This window comes from Hydra viridissima, unplaced genomic scaffold (assembly GCF_058129835.1).
Source record: "Hydra viridissima isolate aposymbiotic clone 2 unplaced genomic scaffold, HvirCarnegie_v1 scaffold_8, whole genome shotgun sequence".
Classification (NCBI taxonomy): domain Eukaryota; kingdom Metazoa; phylum Cnidaria; class Hydrozoa; order Anthoathecata; family Hydridae; genus Hydra; species Hydra viridissima.
Window position 1 is genome coordinate 7,847,442 of NW_028324307.1, and position 20,191 is coordinate 7,867,632.

A 20,191-nucleotide genomic window follows, 5' to 3' on the forward strand; every position below is an offset into this window, starting at 1 on the left:
AAGGTCTTAGAGTATGTTCCTATGCACCGTGTATACTTTGCTTATTATAAGAACTATCCCAATTTACATTTTTTTAAGAAGATTTCTATTTGTAAAATTATTTGAGAAAACGTTAGGATTGCCACTATTGATAAATCATAAATTTTTTCATGTTTACATCGCTTTCGATTTCTGTTTCTGGAGCATGCGCATTATAACAAAGCGCTGTTTCGCTTTATGTAAACGACCGTGACTTTTATCTGCTAAGGGCCTCTTTATATGGAAAGCGGGCCAGCCCGTTTGCCGAGATCTTATTGCAACTTAACTTTATTTTGCGTTTATATGAATAAACAAACTAGCCCGGATCGCTATCCGGGCCAGCTCGTTTATTCATATAAACGCAAAATAAAATTAAGTTAAAATATTGATGACGTCGATATCTCGGCTTTCCATATAAACAGGCCCTAACCAATGGCTGCCGCTAGCTAATGATTAAAAACATTAACTAAATCCAAAAAATAACACGGGTGTCTTGTTTCAAATGACATGGTTTTATAAAAAATATATAATTTTGAGAAGAATGTAATTTAAAATGCAATCTTTAGAAAAAGTTATTGTAAACTTTTTTTGATTTTTTTTAAAAATTGATTTCACAGTATCTGATTCTTAAATAAGTATAAGTAAAAGTTATTTGTATCACTTGATAGAAGACACCTGTTGTTTTTTTTTTTATTCTTGCATAAGACTTACGCTTTTCATTACCCACAATTTATGTCGTCATTACGACGACTTTTTTTTACCGATTTTTTAGTAGCTCTTTTAAGCATTTATTCAAAGCTTTTGATTATCATTTTTAACATGTTAACACGCGATTTTGATTTAAAAAACATTTTTAATGATCAATATAAACTAATACTAAACTAAAGAAAAAAGTTTTGGTTGAGTGACACGACATAAAACCTGGCGGTCTCTCTGGTTTACATTGAAGGCATTAATTTTTTCAGCCATTTGTTTAAGCTATTCAATTTATCCTCCTTTGTAAGCGGTATTATCTAAAGCAATTATTGTTAACAACATTCTGATAAAATCTCAATACACAGTGACTATATAGTTTTTTCTTTTACAAACTTTTTTGCCTAAAAAATGTGTTTTTCAATTTAAACTATGCAAGTTTCTATTTAGTTTTTTATTTTAGCTTTTTTGTTAAGGACTAAGAAAAAAAAAGTGACGAACCTTAGAAAAAAAGATAAAACATATAAAGCAGGAGGCTTTTAAATCAAATCGGAGTTTTATATCTAATATTTTGATATTTGTGTATTTTTCTTTTCACTTGATGCACGTTTTCTCAGGATTTTACTGAAATTTTCAGTAGATCTTCCTTTCAAATAAGAGCTGTGTTTTAAGTGAAATAAAAGTTCGATATATTAAGGAAAAAACAAGTACTTTTTTTATGTCAATTTTAGTGCATAGTTCCATGGATTCAGATTTTTAAAAAAAATCTGTTCCATTTAAAACACAAATGCAACTTTCAAAATTTGATTTTGTCTTCTTTATTTGTGCTAAAGCTTGCCCGGCGCAAATACTATTCTCTCTCTCTATTTTTTTTTTGCTACAACCGTTGACCAAAGAAATATTTTTTGTAAGACCTCTATTAATATTACATTGCTTATTACTCCATATCAATTACAATTTTCTATTGTCAATATTTTAAAATGAGGGTTTATATTGCTTAAATTGTTATACAAATAACTCTAGCGCGAAGGTCTTCTCTTTTCAATTTTCATCTATTATTATCGCCAATTTCTTATCGTCATGGTTTTCCATTTCTGATTTATTTTTACTTTGTGAATAAAAACTTAGTGAAACGGAATGAAGCGATTTTTTTAGCGCGAAATTAATGAGCAAAAAAGGAATGTGATTTTGTTAAATATAAAAAGAGAAAAATTATAAATTAGTGTACATTTTGCATAAACTTTTTTTAAATAGGATGGTTTCCATTGGAAACTTTCCAATGTTCAGAGATGTTACCAAGACTTTTTAAAGCATGACCCATAAAGTATATTATATCTCTACAAATGGATGTCAAATGTTGCCTACATCAAATTTGAATAAAAAATTACGACAGTTAGCTGCAATCTTTTGATAATTTTATTAAGGTAAATAAAAAAATTCAACTGGAGTTGCCTTTTATTAAACAAAGAAAAGGTATAATACAAAAGAAAACTCAACTTTAAAAGAATTCTCAACAGAGAAAAAAAACACACACACACACACAAAATGACTATTGTATTCAATCCATAATAAAGAACTTAAATAAGAGAAAGCTAAATTATAAAATTTAAACACCTGTTATAATTGTAAGAAATTATTATTTGTTAAAAGTAATCTTCTGTATTGATGCCAAATCAACTTCCTCTAAAAAAAGTAAACTGTATATTTCATCAGAATATTTATAACACATTCTAACATTTATATGTAAAACTATATTTCTTTACCATGAATTTACTAATCAAATAAAAGTAAAGACAGCCAAAGAATTGTCAAAAGAACAAGACAAACAATATTTTAATTTTTTTTCAAACAAACTTTTTCTGTAGAGGTGACTAAATAAAAAGCTCCAGATTTCATAGATAACTGACTCTGTTGTTTTAGTCAATATAAAATGAAAGATACTGTGTAAATATTTGCACACACACACACACACACACACACACACACACACACACACACACACACACACACACACACACACACACACACACACACACACACACATCAGCTATAAGTTAACATAATATCACAAATATCAATTTATGTTTCATAAAATTTTTTTTTTAAAAATTTCTTTTGATACAAAACAAAAAAAGACAACATCAATATTAAACTTATTTATTTTCAAATGATGATTTCACAACTCGATTATTCAAAGGCTGAATTGGCCGACAGTTGTTAGTAATGATTGTTGAGTCATGTTCAGAAGTAACATGTCTAGCTTTGTCATGGCTTTCTTGTTGAACTGAATGTGTAATATTTAAACTTTTGAGCTGATCAAGAGAAATACATATTGGGTCTGAAAATAAAATCCAAGTTACATTTTCAGATAATGGGGGAATGGTCAAAGATCCAGAGTATGTATAGTACCTTTCATTAGGGGGAAACAAAAAATATGGTGAAATGTTAAGAATGGATTTTTCTTGAGGGTACAATACTTTTTTAAACATTTCAGTGATTATGTTGAACTCTTTGTTTGGTTCATATAAGTCACTTGCATCTATCACTGTTCCAAGGACAACAACACCATCTTTACCTTTAAAAGCATCAATGTCAGTTTCATATAAATCTGTGTTCCAATGGACAGCATGCAGTTCAGCAGCATATCGTTTACCATCAATGGTATGCTCACAACCTTTATCACAATGATTGTCATGCACTTCCCCCCAGTGAAAATGCAGCTCTCTGAATGCATAATTATATTTTAATGGACCTCCACATAGCACAAGTTCTCTGATATTATCAGCTAAAAATGAAATATTAAAGCCAAGATTTCTTGCATGAATTTTTATGGGTTTTTTAACCAGAAATAAAGATTTCAGAGTGTCATCATATTCCACATTTTGTGTGACTATATTAATTGGAGATTGATATTTTTTTAGCTGCCATATTTCCTGCCAATGATCTGGACCATACTCTTTTGAATAATCCCAGTAATTGCTGTACAAACGGTGAAAACAACAGGTGTTATTATGTAAGCGATGGAAATTAAAGCTGTTGCTGAAGAAGCGATGAGAATATGATTTAAGATGGCCATTTTTTTCAACCAAGTATCCAGATATAACCTTACTTTTAAATTCTCTGTTTATTATACAAAAACTTTGTTTTACTTGACGCATTAACATGATGACTTTATCCTGTAAGAAATCAAAATACAAAAGATAAACCAGCTATAAGGCACATAATGATATTCTTGTATCAGGATCTGGTATTTAATTACAACTTTTGGTTTTATATGTAAGTATTCTTCTAATTTACAAATCTTGTATTTTATACAAGTCCTTACCTTACACAAATGTCGATTCTTTTCGAACCTTATGCTGATCTTGCGCAGATGATTAGACGGAAGAACGTCTGAGAAAAAAATATTTCTCTTTTATTTAAATTCGGAGTCATCGAGACAATTACGTCAAAGGAGGATGTGAAGTTTCTTGATAAAACCTCTCTGCGAAAGAGTTGATAAAGACAATAACTAATATTAATTTTTAAAAACAGTTTTTACAAGCTGAATAAATATAGAAAGAAAAACGTAGAATTTATTGTAATAAATTCTACGTTTTTCTTTCTATATTTATTTATGTAAAAACAACAGATTTTTTTTCAACTTCATTTCCTCAAAAAATCTCACGTAACATCTCAACAATATCGAAAATTATATACAACCGAAGAATAAACAATTCAATAACTTTTTGACCAAATCTTAGGGTAAGACTATTAACATCTCAATGAGTAAATAAGACCGAACTAGAATACGAACTAGAGTTAATATACGGTTGAATTGTTTATTCATTTCCTCACTTTAATTCAATTTTTCAAACTCGTTTTTTTTTTCACCATTTCTACATTTAAGAGTATATGAAAGCAAAGTTGATTATTACTTTGCCGACAAGTTATTTTAAAGCAAAACAATAAAATTGAAATGGCTCTACTGAAAAATGAGGTTTTTTAACTTGTAGTGTTAAGGCCAAAAACTCTAGAACTTTCATGTGCATTTGACTCTTTCTTTCAGACAATTAATAAAACAATAAAAACTGCAGAATCTGCAGAATATATCTTTTTAGTGCGGGAAAAAGTTTATAATATTTTCTTAGTAATAAATTTAAAATTTGTTTTTGTAAACAAAATTTTTTTTCCGTTTTCCAAAAAATTATTAAAAATCGGGACAAATTTTGAAAAAACATTAATTCAATTACACCTTGATTTACTTTTAAGTGATGTAACATATTTTTTTTATTAAAGTTTACAAGTTATGTTTTATTAATTGACAAATTTCATAATTTTTGTTATTGATCTTCTAATGTGGGCAATACCATTATCATACTTTCTTATTTTTCATTAGACACATCTATTACATAATTTACTAAGTAATTCACATCAAGAATAGATGGATAAGATACTTTCTCTTTTATATTCAAACTAAGGCACTTCGCGTTGAACAGATGAATAAAAAGTTATGCATAATAAAGTTTGTTTGTATTTACATAACTCATTCAAAATTAAATATTTTATGTCGCTAAATTTACTTAATATTTGTTTAACGTTTGATTTAATGGTGCGTAAAAGAATTGGCTATTTAGCGTATTTTTGCCTTCTTTAACACGTATGTTTAACATAATTACTTATAGAATATGCATAAGTGCAAAAGCAAATGGATATATATATATATATATATATATATATATATATATATATATATATATATATATATATATATATATATATATATATATATATATATATTGATATGCCCATTTTATTAAAAATATATATATTTAAAACAAAAAACGCCTGTTAGAGAAGGATATCCTGAGATATAAAAAAGGATAAACAACGTAGAAATATCTTGCGAATGCGAATTAAATTAATTGAGTTGTTCGATTTTTTGAAAATAGAAAATTTATGAGCAAGTTAATATTACAACAAATAACAAATTCACCGAACCAATTTACGAGCCTTTAATGTGTTTAAACACTTAACAAATAACAAATTCACCGAACCAATTTACGAGCCTTTAATGTGTTTAAACACCTTAAATTCAAACCTTTAAAGATTAGAATGTAAAATTATACACGAGTTATTTTGAGAACAACTGACGTCATTTCAAAGTTTTTTGGATTTTTCTGTCAAAATGTAATGTTCAAATTTTAATTTTAATTTTATTCGGCACATAGAAGAGAGGCCCTAAAAAAGAAAATCTACCAAGATTGTTTTCAGTTTAGATTTACTTTATATCTCATATTTACCCTCACTTGTAATCAAAATGTTCTACATGACTTAGGCAAAAAACTCGTTAGGTCCGCAAATTGGACCAAGCTGTTCCAAAATAAATTAGAAGAAAGAAATAAAAAGAAAATTAGATATCATAATTATAATGATTTAATTTGGATTGTTGATTTATAACATTTCGTTCATTAAATGTTTCATAAATTGTATTAAAGGAGAAAAGATAATGATCATGCTTCTCTTCGTTTATTTTGTACATTTGAACTTTTAAAACATTTCTTGACCTCAGTTTCCTTCACTATCTTGAGGAGTTTTTTTTTTAAAGAACTCTTGTTTCGTATTTAAAATGTTTTTGCAAAGTATTGAAACAATTCCAAATTGCACAGAATCTACGTACGAGCTTAGGTGAGCATTAAATTGCTCGAAATTAACCTGGAGATGTATAATATGGTAACCTTTACCTCTAAAGCTCATCTTATTAAACTTCGCCATGTCAAACTTAACAACCCTAAAATCGAGTATGACGGTCATTACTCAAAAGCCTAGAAAAACTAACTACCTCCTTTTTGTTTATATAAACCGCTTCGCTCCACACCCTCATGTTCGCATTTTTGTTCTCAGCTTTAAAAAGGTGAACACGAGGGTGTGAAGCAAATGAAAAAAAACCCAAAATTTTATTTTTAAGAAAAAAAACAACTACTTGTGATGTGTTTTATCAAGATTTACCTGAGGTTTAGCACATTACTTTGAATCTCGTTTTTTCAGCTTTTTAAATTTATTGGGAAAAGTCAACAACAACAACAACAACAACAACAACAACAACAACAACAACAACAACAACAACAACAACAATAACAACAACAAAATTGAAAATCAATTCTCAAAAAGGAATCAAAAAACAAAAAAGCAAAAAAAAAAAGTGAATTCCACAGTTTTTTTACAAATTTCCCTTAAGGAGAGTTTTAATCTACGCTTTTTAGGAATTTTAATCTACGTCTCTTGTTGGTATACAGATTGAGAAAATTTGCGCCATAAGAGTGTGCACAAAAATTATCTTGTTTATCTTTAGAGGCTTCTGTATATATAAATGTAGTGTCACAGTGCACATTTTGATATTCGGCAAAATTTACAAATGTTTTTGTCATTTTGATGACAAAATTTAATTTTAGTTACACTTTCGCATTTTTAGCCTCTCTTTACTACTTAAATTAGATTCGATACAAATACGGCTGCATGAAGTATTCTTTGAATCATTATGCATCTCTAAAAGCTCAAGCATTATCTACCAATAAATAAATCCCTATCAAAAAAATTTATTATGTTTAAAAGTAAATGCATAAAGGTCAAGTGAATGCTACGCATCACTGTCAACATCACTACCAACAACACTATAAACATCACTTCCTACAAGTATTTCTTTTACTATTAAGATTAATAATTGAAATTGTAAAAAAGTCTTGCTTTAAGACTGGTTTGTTTTTAACAAATCATATTTCTAGAACAAAATTTACTTTCAGCCCAACAACTCTAAACATATTCGTAATTGTAAAAAAGAAACTTTCAATTTTCAATTATTTTATCATTATTATTAAGGTTTTTTTTGTCTTGATTTATTATTAATATCAAATTTTCAAGAATGAATTGAGGTTTGAAATGCTATTCTTGACAAATTCTGAAATTAAACAATCACTTTAAAAAAATTCACAATTACTGAGTTTAGTAAAAATGGCATGTTTAATTCTAAATATTTTGGTAAAGAACCTTTTTTGAATTATTTTGACTTTTATTTTTTATTTCTTTTCTTATTGAGTTTTTTATTATTTTTAATTCTCTTTAAACCAGTATTTTTATCATTCTTTGTTACCTTTTTTAATGTATTGTTTTTACTTATAATGTTTTTGTTATTATTGTTTTTATCAATACTATTTTTGTTGTTGTTGTCATTATGACTACTTTTAATGTTATAGATGATACTGCAAGCTTTGGCAAGTTCGTTTGAAACTACATCTTGTAGGTTTACATTTTTTAAAATTAACTAAAATAAAATAATGGTAATAAAAAAAGTTAAATATAAGAAATTTAGTTTGCATTTAAATATGTATTTAGTGATACATACCGAAAAAAACAAGGTGGCTGTTTCATAAAATTTATCAGGTTGATAAAATTATCAGCGATTTTTAATCTTTTTTTTAAACTTAATTTTATAATATGCTAACTATTGGTTTAATAATTCATATAAATCTCCAATACGTTGATTTTAGTTAGAAATATGAAATTCATTTATGAAACGTGACTTTACCGACTGATAATTATGAAAGATAAAGATTTATTGCTTTTCATAAAACGACCCCCCTCACCTTTGATTTTTTGATGCTTTTGTTTCCGTCTGATTTCTATTCGTTTGTTGTTAATAACGATTGTTGATCAACACAGAACACGTGTAATAATAGTTCAGTGGTTTGCCCCCACATTTTATAAAAATAATTCTTTACCAACTTCGCATACCTCAATAATAAATATACTTTTTTTACACTTCAGATAAAAATGCACTAATTAGAGAAGTTTATTGGAATATTTCTAATGGATTTGAAATACGTAGTCTAAAAAATAGCTCCAAGTATCCAAGAAGTCCCGACTTATATGAACTTATTGAAGAATTTGATACTCCAAGAAATGCTTGTAATAGTTATGGACAAAGAATACGCGGATGGGTTCAAGTGCCACAAACAGGAAGCTATGGATTTTTTAGCACTTGCAAAAGTGAATGTGAGTTTTATATAAGTCTTGATCAGGATCCTGTCAACAAAAGGAAAGTCATTTGCCAGACAAATTGGAGTCTTCCTTCTACATGGACTCAGTAAGATTTTTATTTAAATAATTCAATTTAATTTATTATTTAAATTTGATTTATTGATTTAAATTTATTTATTAACTAAACATGCAATAAACAAAGATATGGTGTGTTAGTAAAAAAAATTGAATGGGTTTTTAAGAAGATTTGAAAACCATCTTTAATGTTTGCCCATATCTAACTAAAACACTATTAACCATGTAAAAGTGAATAAAAAAGTTCTTTTGTTTGTTCTATTTTGATATTAACTTTTTTCTGTTTTCTAAAAAGATATGCAGGTGATCAAGATCCAACAAGTATATTTTTAAAATCAAGTTTGAAGTACTATGTTGAAGCTCTCATGACTGGAAACACTGATGGAGATCATTTATCAATTGGTGCACAGTTACTGGGATCTGAAGCAAATTCTATATTGCCCATAACAAAAAGTTGGTTTAGTGAGCTGAAAATAGGCCAAGGTTTTATTATTTTGAAATAATATGTTTATTAAATATCAAAAGGACCAAAGGATCATAGTTATGGGAGTTCATATTCACCATCTTTTTCAAGTCAGTGTCATTTCATACTACACTCTATCTCTACACATGTACATTTGTCATCTGTTATGCTTTAGAATATATATTATACTATAATGCTTATATAATCTATTTAAAATGATGGATTTAAAAAAAACAATCTACCGATATATATTTTTTATGTTTAAATTTTGTAAACAACTTGACCAGTAGTCATTTGATCATTTAAAGAAAAAAACATGTAAATAAAGTAAAGAGTATATTCTTTCAATGAATAATAAATTCTTTAATAGTTTTTTTGAAAAGGCTAAACTTAGAGCTCATAAAGTTTGTCAATTTAAAATCTACAACCTTGGTTCAGATCTGGTTGATCATCATTTAATCTCAAATATATATTTAGTTTTTCTCCATATAGTCTCTGAGATTTTACTTTGTTTGTTTTTTTATGTACTGGTATTCATTTTTTCTGTTACAGACATTAACATATTGCTCCTATTTACTGTTAGGAATTTATATACTGAACTGTATCATGCTGAGTTATGTAAAATTTATTCTAATATATTCCACTATACTTGCGGTTTATTTACAATTTCACTTTAGTAAAAGAACATTAAAAGTGATCTATGTAAATTATATCTGTTGTATAATACAACTTGTATTTTGGATGTCAATCTGGGAATCAGAATAGGGCTCCTCACCTTATTTTCACTTTGTGCTCAAATAATTTTTATGATTGGTTGAATATTAAAAAAGCATTAATGTCTTTGATTTTTCCAGTAGATACAATATAAATCAATCTCTGTTTTTTCACAAAATGGATTTGAACACACAGTTAAGTTTAAATAGAACTGGATTAATATGTACAATTAAGTATGATCTGTGTAAATCTTAAGGTCATTGGTTACACCAGGTAGATCTACAAAGCACTACTGCTTTTGCTGTCTATAGGACAGTTGTGGTATTCGAGACCAAATTTAGAAACAGAAATCTTCTTTATGGGATCTTTAATTGATAATATTTATACTATATTGAATTGAATGATCACTTTTTAACAAAGAGCTATCACTGTTAAACATATATGTATATAAAGAATTGTTATTACTAAACATTTAATACTTTAAAACACTTTCTAAAAATATCCTCTAAATCTGAAAGTTACTCATGATTTGATAAGAGATTTTTTTAAAAGCTACTTATGGCTAAATAAAAATTTGATACAAAAAAAAAAAATTTTTTTTCTCCTTGATTATTTATTTAGTATAAGAAAAGAAAAATTTTGGACTTTTACAAATTTACTCTGGCTCATAAGATTTTTAAAGTTAAAAACCAGTGGTGTGCATGGTGTCACCATTACCACTATAGTTTTCTGTATATTATCTCTAAAAGTCATTGAAATCAATTGAAATCAATTTTTATTGTATAGATACTATTTAGGCTGCTTTAGTTGTTCAAAAACAAAGTATGAGAGATGATTTATGTTCTAAATGGCTGAATATGCCATATATCAAGAAAAATCTATTAAGCAATATTTCTGGAATCCAAATAGGTTATAGTTAAACTTACAGAAATGTAATCAGCCAGGAAAACTGATCTGAAAACTGATCCTAGTGAATTTAATTTTTTCTATGATAACAAAAAAAATTCAAATGTCAATCATTGCAAAACCAACATAAGTTTTATGATTGGATTTTTTAATTTTTTTACAACTTTAATGGATTAAGATGCAAAAAAGAAATCACAAATAGCTTTAAAAAAGTAATATCTGTTGTTACATCCTCCATTTTTTACAATATTTTTATAGATTTTTAAATTTATGTTTGTTTGTTTTTTACTAAAATTTAAGTTTTTACTAAAATTATTTTAACCATATTTATATCAGTATTTATTTTTAACCATATTTATATCAGTATTTATTTTTAACCATATTTATATCATTATTTATATCATTATGTATTTGTATCATTACAAACTGTTAGGTATTAACCTTATTCTTACAATAATTACAAACTGTGATTTAACTCAACATACATTCAGCATTTAACTTTTAATGTTTTTGCTCAGGTGAATTACTCCAAAAGTAATTTGATTTTATTTTTAGTGGAGTGTTCTGCTGGTCTAAGTTGCAATGCTAGTGAGATTGAGATGTGTATAAATGAAGGAGCACCTTACTACATTTGTGCATGCAAAAATGGATATTTGAGTATGAATGACAGCTTTCGTTGTGAAGGTAAATATTGAATGTTTTTTTTACATGTTTTTTCTTTTATACATTTAGTGATGATGGTATTAGTGGACATTTTTGAAAGGGAATGTGAATTGAAAAAAGTCTTCTATCTTACTATTCTGTTCTGCTAGGCACATAAATAATAAAAATAATTTAAAGTTTTCTATTTTTCTTTTGTTTGTGCTAAAACTAAAAAAAAATTTTTTCTTTGGTGATTGTTTGGTAAATTTGGTATATTACTGCTTTCTGAATTCTAGCTTTAAATAAAGGTTGAACAATCTCTAGAGTAACTAATATATGTGTATGTTGGATTTGGGAATCCAAGAATAATAGAACATAAAGATCATTGGACGCTTGTTCATTTGTGGATCTTTGCCAGAAATATAAGTAGAGCTTTCTGGAAGTTCTTTCAAAGTGTATGCTGAAGACAGGGTAATCTGCATGGAAGCTAGGAGTTGATCAATAGGAGCGTCTTGTTGATCAGTCACCTAGCATGAATAAAATTTTCTCACAGAAAATTTGTTGATAACATTTTAAACATAAAATGACTCAAGTAAAAACTTTCATCTTGCCACTTATCAACGTCAAATCGGGACCTGCATACAAAAGTTAACTCAAAATGTTAGCAGGCATGCATTGACCAGAAAGCTCTTCTTTTTCAAATTTGCAGCAAACATAGCATTGTAATTCTAAATCTTCTCTTCCATAAAAAATACCCACTCTATAAATTTTTTATTTTGAATTTACACTTCTTCATAATCCTTTATGAATTTTGAGCAAGTATAAATAAAGTCCTTAGATAATGTGATTGTTTTGTTCTATAAATATTTTGTTTTAGATGTTCTGGAATATGAACTTTTGTCACTTCTGTTTCATATACATTCCATATTTGATGCAGTAAAAACCTAATCTTTTGAAACAAAGAATTGACATTATTGTTGCACAAATCTACATTATGATGATTATGAACAGAAATACATCCAATTGATGTGACTTCAGGATTCTTCTCCTTTATTGAAACCTTTGTTGAATTTGTAGAATATGCTTTTATTTGAAACTCATTATTTACTGATTGCCTTGCTTGCACAAATTTTAAACCTAATATAGATTAGCTTACTCCATATTAACTTGTTTTCCTCTCAGATTAAGATTTTAATCTGAACATCAGCTTCAACCATAAATTCTTTCCTCCACCTGCGGTTTCTAGCTTCTGGTAGGTATATAAGGTTTATATAAAAATCTAACAAAAAACAACCTCCAAAATAACTATTTAAGAGAAAATAATACATTATAAATTGCCAGATTTTACCAGAAAATTTTATTTATATGATTTATATATATTTAACATTCAATATATTTCAAGTAAAGTTTAAGCTCCCAGTAAAGTTATTATCTTGATGCTAATTTTTCATATTGGTTTAAATGAAAATATATTTGAAATAGTTTCTAAAACTGTTTGGATACATTACATTTTTAGCTTGAGATGCTTATCATTTATTTAATGATTATAATTTAACAAAATTCAAAACTAAAGTTTCATTAAAAAATATTTTTTAGAATATAAAGTGCTGGTATCTTCAACCTAATTCCCTTCAACTCAGCAGCTTTGCTAAATCTCTCATTTTGTTCCCAAAGTAAAATATCTGTCTTTCTGTCTCTTTTATATAGCATAAGTTGATTAGTGTTTAAAACTCACAATAGAAAAGCAATTATAATAAAAGCCTTAAAATGGATGTTGTAAAACTTGTCTCTCTTTTCTTAAGTACTTTTAAAACAAAAAAGCATCACATTTTAATGTCAGTTTTTGGTTATTTTACTTAACAAAATAAATTGTGTTGAAACATTTTGTTACCTTTTTTCTAAGTTTTTGAAATGAAAAGCGTTTTAAGATGCTTTCCCTGTGTAGGATTTCAGTTAACTTCTTTTTAGTTAGCTAGTCTCTTTAAGGAGCAGTAGAATTGTCTATGATTTTTCCATCACAGTGTAGTGTTAGAAGTTGGATTAAATCCATCTTTGATTCAAAACAAAAGTTTTGCATTTTAAACACAAATATTCTGAAAAGCATGTATATAATTTATTAGTAACATAAGAAATTTTATGGGCTGTAAAATACTTTTCCATAACAAAATAGCAAAACAGAGAAAGTCTGTTAAAACTTGAAGTTTGGAATTCCCTTAATATGAATACTTAATCTTATTAAACGTTTAAGAGTTTAAGAGTTTAAGAGTTGAGATTCTACTGTGCCAATTTAATTTATTTTTATTGTTAATCTTATTAAACATTTAAGAGTTTAAGAGTTGAGATTCTACTTAATTTAATTTATTTTTATTGTTAAGAGCTGTTTACAAAGTTTTTTAAGATGTGTTTATTCTGCAACATCTTTGTTGAGCTAAAAAAAAAATTTCTAAAAATATTTTTAAAAAATTGAATTTTTAACTAATCTCCTATGCAAAGATTTACATTGATTTAAATATAAATTTAACACTTGCTATCTCTTAGGTATATTGATGATGAAGTTTGATACCTTGATGAGAATGTTTGTTTTATAGATGTAAATGAGTGCATGAATCAATGTAAAGGTGAAAATGTAACTTGCAAAAATTTGAATGGAACATTTGAATGTTTATGCCCATTTGGACTTTTTTACAACTATACAAGTCTTCTTTGTGAAGGTTTGTATTTCTTTTAAATTGTTTGATTATTCAAACTATGAATCTTAACATAAAAACCCAATAGAATTTCAAAAGTGTATTAAAGTGTATATAAGTCCTATAGTATTTCTAAAGATTCATGAAAGAATTAATGTAATACATATTTAATGTTTAATCTTTGCTAAGATGATGGTTTGTTAATATGTAATAATTGGAATCGATCATTTGAATGTGTATGTCCCTCTGGTTACATGTACAATTATACCAGCCAGAAATGTGAAGGTTTGTTTTTTTCTAAATTTTCAAATAAAATTTTGATAAGAATTCATAAACTTTCAAAGGCTTGTTAACTCTTAGTATCTCTTAAAGTTTGGTAATTTTTTCCATCTGATGATTTTTTTTTCAGTTTCTGAGAATAAAATGCTGCTTTTATTTTGTATTAAAGATCTAAATGAATGTGTTAACCTGTGTAAGGAGGATCGGTTTATATGCAATAACCTGAATGGATTGGTTGAGTGTGCTTGTCCGCCTGGATTCTTATACAATTATAGCAGTCTCCAATGCCATGGTTTGTTCTTCTGTTACAGTTCTTTTCTTTTTGTGCTTTAAATATTGATTATTGTTCAAAATTTGCATTGTTCAACTATAAAAAAAACTCAAATTTGTGATTTTTCTTGTTTCCAAATAAAAGATTACATGTTTCCAAAGTGAAAAACTGAGCAAGAAATTGTTTTTTTGTGTTTTGTTTTACTCTCATTTATTTACCAAACTTGTAAGCTTGACCGAATAAAAAAAGATAAAATAAAAAATGTTGTTGTTGTATAGTCTTTTACTTATAACAGATATTGATGAATGTGTGAACATCTCCAAATGCAACAATTTCACATGCAATAACTTGGTTGGATCATATGAATGCACTTGTCCTTCTGGATTTTTTTACAACTATACAAGTCTCCAATGTGATGGTTCGACTTTATTTGCAGTTGTATTAGTTGTAATTTTAAAACAATTCAATTGAAATATTTAGTTTTCTAAAGATAACAGTTATTTCAAAATATGATTCTCTTTTAGCATGCATTAATCTCTGCAATCATAACAAGTTTGCATGCAATAACTGGAATGAATCATTTGAATGTGCTTGTCCTTATGGATTCCTGTACAATTATACAATTCTCAAATGTGAAGGTTTTTCTAATAATCAATTAGTCTTTCATTCCTATGTGAATGCTAAAGGCTGCTCTGATAAATATCCAGCCTGACAATTTATATTAAAAAAAAAGCATCAATTAACAAATTGATTTTCTCTCAGACTTCATTATAGGTTTTCTTTTTGATTTTTAGAGATTTCATTTTAGATTTTAAACATGTAAATCTTTGTGTTAATTTCACATGCAATAACTTAATTGGGTCATTTGAATGCAACTGTCCCTCTGGATTTAATTTCAATTACACATCTATGCAGTGTGAAGGTTTTATTTTTTTTAATGATTGGCTTAAGTTAATATGCTTATTTTATTTTCTCTACTCTTAAGTAAAAAATAAATAAAGAAAATTTGTTTATAAGTGTTCTAATACCTTTTTTTCAACAGACATTGATGAATGTATTGACATCTTTAAATGCATCCATGCAACATGCAGTAATTTGATTGGATCATTTGAATGTGTCTGTCCTTCTGGATTTTTTTACAATTTTACTAGTCTCCAATGTGAAGGTTTGAATATTAACTATATATTATTCTAAATATTGCTCTTGTATGAAAAAGTAAAATAAGTTTATGATAAACTATACTCTAGATGTCAATGAATGCTTCAGCTTATGTAAGGGTCAAGAACTAATTTGCAATAACTTGAATGGATCATTCGAATGTATTTGTCCAACTGGATTCTTTTATAATTACACTAGCTTCAGATGTGAAGGTTGTTGCTTTTATTTTGTAGTATTTTGTCATTATTACATTTATTGTCAATATCAATTGCGTAGAATTAATAGAAGGATTGCTTCAATTTATTTTAATTTTGCTTTATAAAATAATTTTTTTTTTTTGTTTAACAACATAATTTTAGATTAGTTAAAGTTATTTAACTTAATTCACTTTTATGGTTTTCCTTATTTCTTCTTTTTTCTTCTATTTTATTTCTATTTTATCTCATTTCTGCTTATTATATGATATGAATCCTATTCTATATTGGCAGTTTTTTATTATGAATAAAATAGTTTTGCAGTTAGAAAATCAGAAAAGTTAAAGAAATAAAAGATTTATAAAAATCATTAAAAGAAAGTTATTTTTTGCTGCAAGTTAAAAATTTTTTTTAGCAAAATTATGCCTATAAACTCAAAACATTTACCTTCGTTTTTGTATAACTGTAAAGCTTCCATTAGAATGGTTTTTAAACTTTTATAGTAGTTAAAGTATGTATGAATTTAGTTTTACTGTATATTACATGTAGCATTTTACATGTAGTATATTACATGTAGCATTTTATTTTACTCATCCATGAGATCTGGACAAAGATTGTTGTTCTTTTTTGAATTTTATCACTTTACATTTGCAATTCTGATTTCATACTTTACTCAAACCTTTTTAGTTTTAGTTAACATTCTTTTTTTTTAAGGTCTTATTGAAAATTTGTTTTAATACTTAAGTTTAATTCTGTTTTGTTTAGATATCGATGAGTGTCTAACTTATTGCATTAAAGATAAAGATAATGCAGTATGTGTAAATCTTAATGGCTCTTATGAGTGCACCTGTAGTGTTGGATTCTTTTTTAATTACACGACTGTTAATTGCCAGGGTTTGGTTTTATATTTTATTCTATAAATTATTTGACTGTTTTTTTGTGGCTCACTAGTAACTCTCAAATTTCTTCTTTTTAAAATTTTTTTTACAAATTTTCATAAAAGAAATGTTATATTTTCTCATAGACTCTAGAGGATTGGTTCAGGAAGTTTACTTGAATGTGTCTAGTATGTACAGCATAGAAAATCTAAAAGACAGTCCAAACTTTCCAAAAAATCCTGATTTGTATGACACTCTCAGAAGTTTTGACACTTTTACAAATATTAGTGATTATCATGGAGAAAGGTTTCGTGGATGGGTTCAAGTGAGGATTTCTGGCAATTACACATTTTACAGCTCTTGTAAAGACATCTGTCAATTATATTTGAGTGCAGATAATGATCCTGGTAAAAAAAGAATTCTTATAAATCAAACTCAATCAAGTATACATTACAACTGGACTCAGTAAGAATTTTGTAATTTTTCAAAAATATATTCTATCTGCTCAAATTACAGTAGGCTGTAATTGTAGATGCAGTCTGATAGTCAGCAAAAACCCTATTATTGCTGACTATCAGGCTGTGTCTACAATTACAGCTTACTATTTTTTTTTACAATTACAGATCTATTGTTTTAAAAATGATAGGTTTTACAAAGTTTTGCATTAGGATAAAAGCAAAAAGCAATACTTAAATGCAGGTTTTTTTCTTAAAGTTTAATTATTGAGTTTGAACTCTAAGGTTGAAATTGCTGATGGTCTATGCGGCTGCATATATTCAGTTTGACTAAAATTTTTTAGTATTTAGGTGGAGTCAATTATTTTAATATTCAGTTAGACTAAATTATTATTCTACAATGAAGAAACATTTTACAAATTGAAAACCTTTTCAAGTGAAATTTGTTTGCTTTTTATAAGATAACTAGCTGAAGTACCCAGCGTTGCCCGGGATATTTAATTATAAATTGTAGAAAGTAAGAATTTAGCATATACAAAACCCTTAAAAATAATGGTTGTGAGACAATATTTTTCAAGTTATTTATCCTAATAAAGAATCAAATCAAGCAAATAAATAAAAAAGACAACTATCCTGGGTGTTAGATAAGAGCTTTTTAATACACAACATTCTTTGTTTTTCCATCTGGTGCTAGATGAAAAAATTTTGAGGCATTCTAACTCGAGAGCATGCCATATACAACCGTCTATGAGAAAAGCATGGGGTTTCAAAATGGACCCCTGCAACTTTCAAAAGCTGTCCCTGTGCTTTGTTGATTGACATGACAAATGCAAGATGAATTGGAAACTGAAGCTGTATAAAATCAAACAACAGATCTGAAGGTGTAAGAGGAATTCTGGGAAAGAAAACATCTTCATCTTTGGTACATCCTGTTAAAACTGTTGCTTCAATGATGTTAGGAAACAGGTTCTTGACCAAAAGATGTGTTCCATTGCACAACTTTGATGGATATGAATTTCTGAGCAACATTATAGGTGCTCCAACTTTGAGTGCAAGAATGTGAGTCAGAAGTCCCGAGGTCTCCAAGGAATTTGGAAATTCTGTTGGATATAGAACTACTTGAGCTGGATCTGTGATAATATCCACAGACCTGTAAGTTCTACATTTACCAGGGAGAAGACTTTGAATCATTAGCCCTGATGGTTGCAGCTCTTTTTCTCAGATCAATTAGCTGGCTGTCTCTTTCTGAAAAGGTTTTACTGGCTCTTAACTTTGCTTTCCTGGTAGCACTTTGAGATAATTGTCCTGTGGATTTTTTTTCATTGGAGGCATGATTTTCTAGTAATAAAAAATTAAATAGTTTTAATAAAGTAATAAATTTTGATCTGAGACCAAGGAGAAATATTTGTTTTTGAAGAGCTTGTTCTTTGTGAAATGACATTTGACACTGCACTTTCGTTGATAAAAGTTTTTAATTTAGATGAAAGTTTTTTTTGTTTCTATTGAGATGTTGCTTGTATCACTTTTCTTCAACACTAAAAGGACTTTGCCTGCCATGATGAATAATTATACGAAATAATAAAAGAAGATTATTAAAAATTTAATATGAAACATATTTTAATATTTCTAACAGTAAATAGAAATTGTTTAAAAAACATTATTAAAAATCAAATTTAGAATATGAAACACAATTTGATGCATCAAAGAGTTAATAAAAATCATTTAAAAAAACATTAAAAATTTAATATGAAAACACCAAATGTTTCTTAAACATTTATTTAAATTTGGTTGAGATTCATTGAATGATATGGATATATTTACCCACAAACCCAACCCAACTGAGCTTTATACTAGAGATACAAAAAATATTTTGAATCCTGAATATTGCTAACTTTACTAATAAGACCAAATGTTTTATGGGTAACTTACATTTTTAGCTGAGTTTTGGGTAATAACACCTGATGACTAAAAAATGAGACAAAATTTAAATTAATTTATGTATGCTATTCATAATCATGCAATTGAAATAAGTTAGTATATTTATAGGGAATTTAATACTCTTTTAAAATTATATTATAGTTTTAAAATATTAATTAAAATGGCTATTATAGTTTTAAGAACTAATTAAAATGGCTCCGTATAAAACAAGTTTGCAAGAAGACCTAAGAAAACATATTTGCCAGTTTAGAAATTTACATCTGGAAAAGCCAAAAATCTTCACAGTAAAACACTTTCTAGATGAAGGAGCATCGAAAGCGAACATGTATCAAGCTCTAGAACGTGTAGACAATAATAAAGGCGAAAAAAATGGACAAATAGCACATAGACCAATTGAAAAAGACATTTGATCATCATCACAGTGTTTCACAATGTCAAGTAATTTGAAGATTTGATTGTGACCAATCGTATATATCTAAAATTCTTAAAAACAAGACGAATATTAGATATTACAAGAAGAAAAAGATTCCACATCAAAGCGAAAGCCAACTAGCTCAAATCAAACCTTTGTGTCAGCATATATATTGCAATTTTAGGACTTTTGATTTTGTCTTAGATGGCGAATCATATTTCACATATGCGAATACAACATTGGCTGGCAATGGCGGCTTCTATTCTAGCGACGTGTCATCTACAACTAGCGACATCAAATTCAAAAGAAAGAAGAAGTACAAGGAAAAGGTGTTAGTCCCTTTGACTATATCGCCCAAAGGGACTTCAAAACCAATGTTTTTTGAAAGTGACCAG

The 20,191-nt window shown here is 27.5% G+C and overlaps 2 protein-coding genes across 8 annotated transcripts in view; one reads left to right on the plus strand and one right to left on the minus strand.

The window, feature by feature from the left end:
* Window positions 1-1,930: 1,930 nt before the first annotated feature.
* LOC145186753 (carbonic anhydrase 13-like) lies at window positions 1,931-4,146 on the minus strand. Of its 3 annotated transcripts, XM_090095798.1 has the most exons (4): window positions 4,037-4,146; window positions 3,287-3,887; window positions 2,326-2,394; window positions 1,931-2,072 (listed from the first exon to the last, which is right to left on the minus strand). In XM_090095798.1, the coding sequence occupies exons 2-3, from the start codon at window positions 3,873-3,875 to the stop codon at window positions 2,348-2,350; spliced, it is 636 nt and encodes a 211-aa protein (XP_089951924.1). In that variant the 5' UTR covers window positions 3,876-3,887; window positions 4,037-4,146; the 3' UTR covers window positions 1,931-2,072; window positions 2,326-2,347. The 3 variants fall into 3 exon arrangements, with proteins under 3 accessions (XP_089951924.1, XP_089951923.1, XP_079919117.2); XM_090095797.1 differs by lacking the exon at window positions 1,931-2,072 and having other exon boundaries at window positions 2,152-2,394; XM_080062991.2 differs by lacking the exons at window positions 1,931-2,072; window positions 2,326-2,394 and having other exon boundaries at window positions 2,853-3,887.
* Window positions 4,147-7,631: 3,485 nt separating this feature from the next.
* LOC145186633 (uncharacterized) overlaps window positions 7,632-20,191 on the plus strand; it is a 48,716-nt gene continuing 36,156 nt past the window's right edge. For all 5 annotated transcript variants that reach the window (XM_090095765.1, XM_090095766.1, XM_090095767.1 and 2 more), the window contains exons 1-15: window positions 7,632-7,725; window positions 7,941-7,983; window positions 8,512-8,830; window positions 9,095-9,282; window positions 11,438-11,566; window positions 14,113-14,235; window positions 14,401-14,496; window positions 14,660-14,782; window positions 15,057-15,179; window positions 15,286-15,399; window positions 15,570-15,683; window positions 15,804-15,926; window positions 16,009-16,131; window positions 16,879-17,007; window positions 17,138-17,456. In XM_090095765.1, the coding sequence (XP_089951891.1) occupies window positions 7,699-7,725; window positions 7,941-7,983; window positions 8,512-8,830; window positions 9,095-9,282; window positions 11,438-11,566; window positions 14,113-14,235; window positions 14,401-14,496; window positions 14,660-14,782; window positions 15,057-15,179; window positions 15,286-15,399; window positions 15,570-15,683; window positions 15,804-15,926; window positions 16,009-16,131; window positions 16,879-17,007; window positions 17,138-17,456 (2,093 nt within the window). In that variant the 5' untranslated portion in view covers window positions 7,632-7,698. The remainder of the gene's footprint in view (window positions 7,726-7,940; window positions 7,984-8,511; window positions 8,831-9,094; window positions 9,283-11,437; window positions 11,567-14,112; window positions 14,236-14,400; window positions 14,497-14,659; window positions 14,783-15,056; window positions 15,180-15,285; window positions 15,400-15,569; window positions 15,684-15,803; window positions 15,927-16,008; window positions 16,132-16,878; window positions 17,008-17,137; window positions 17,457-20,191) is intronic.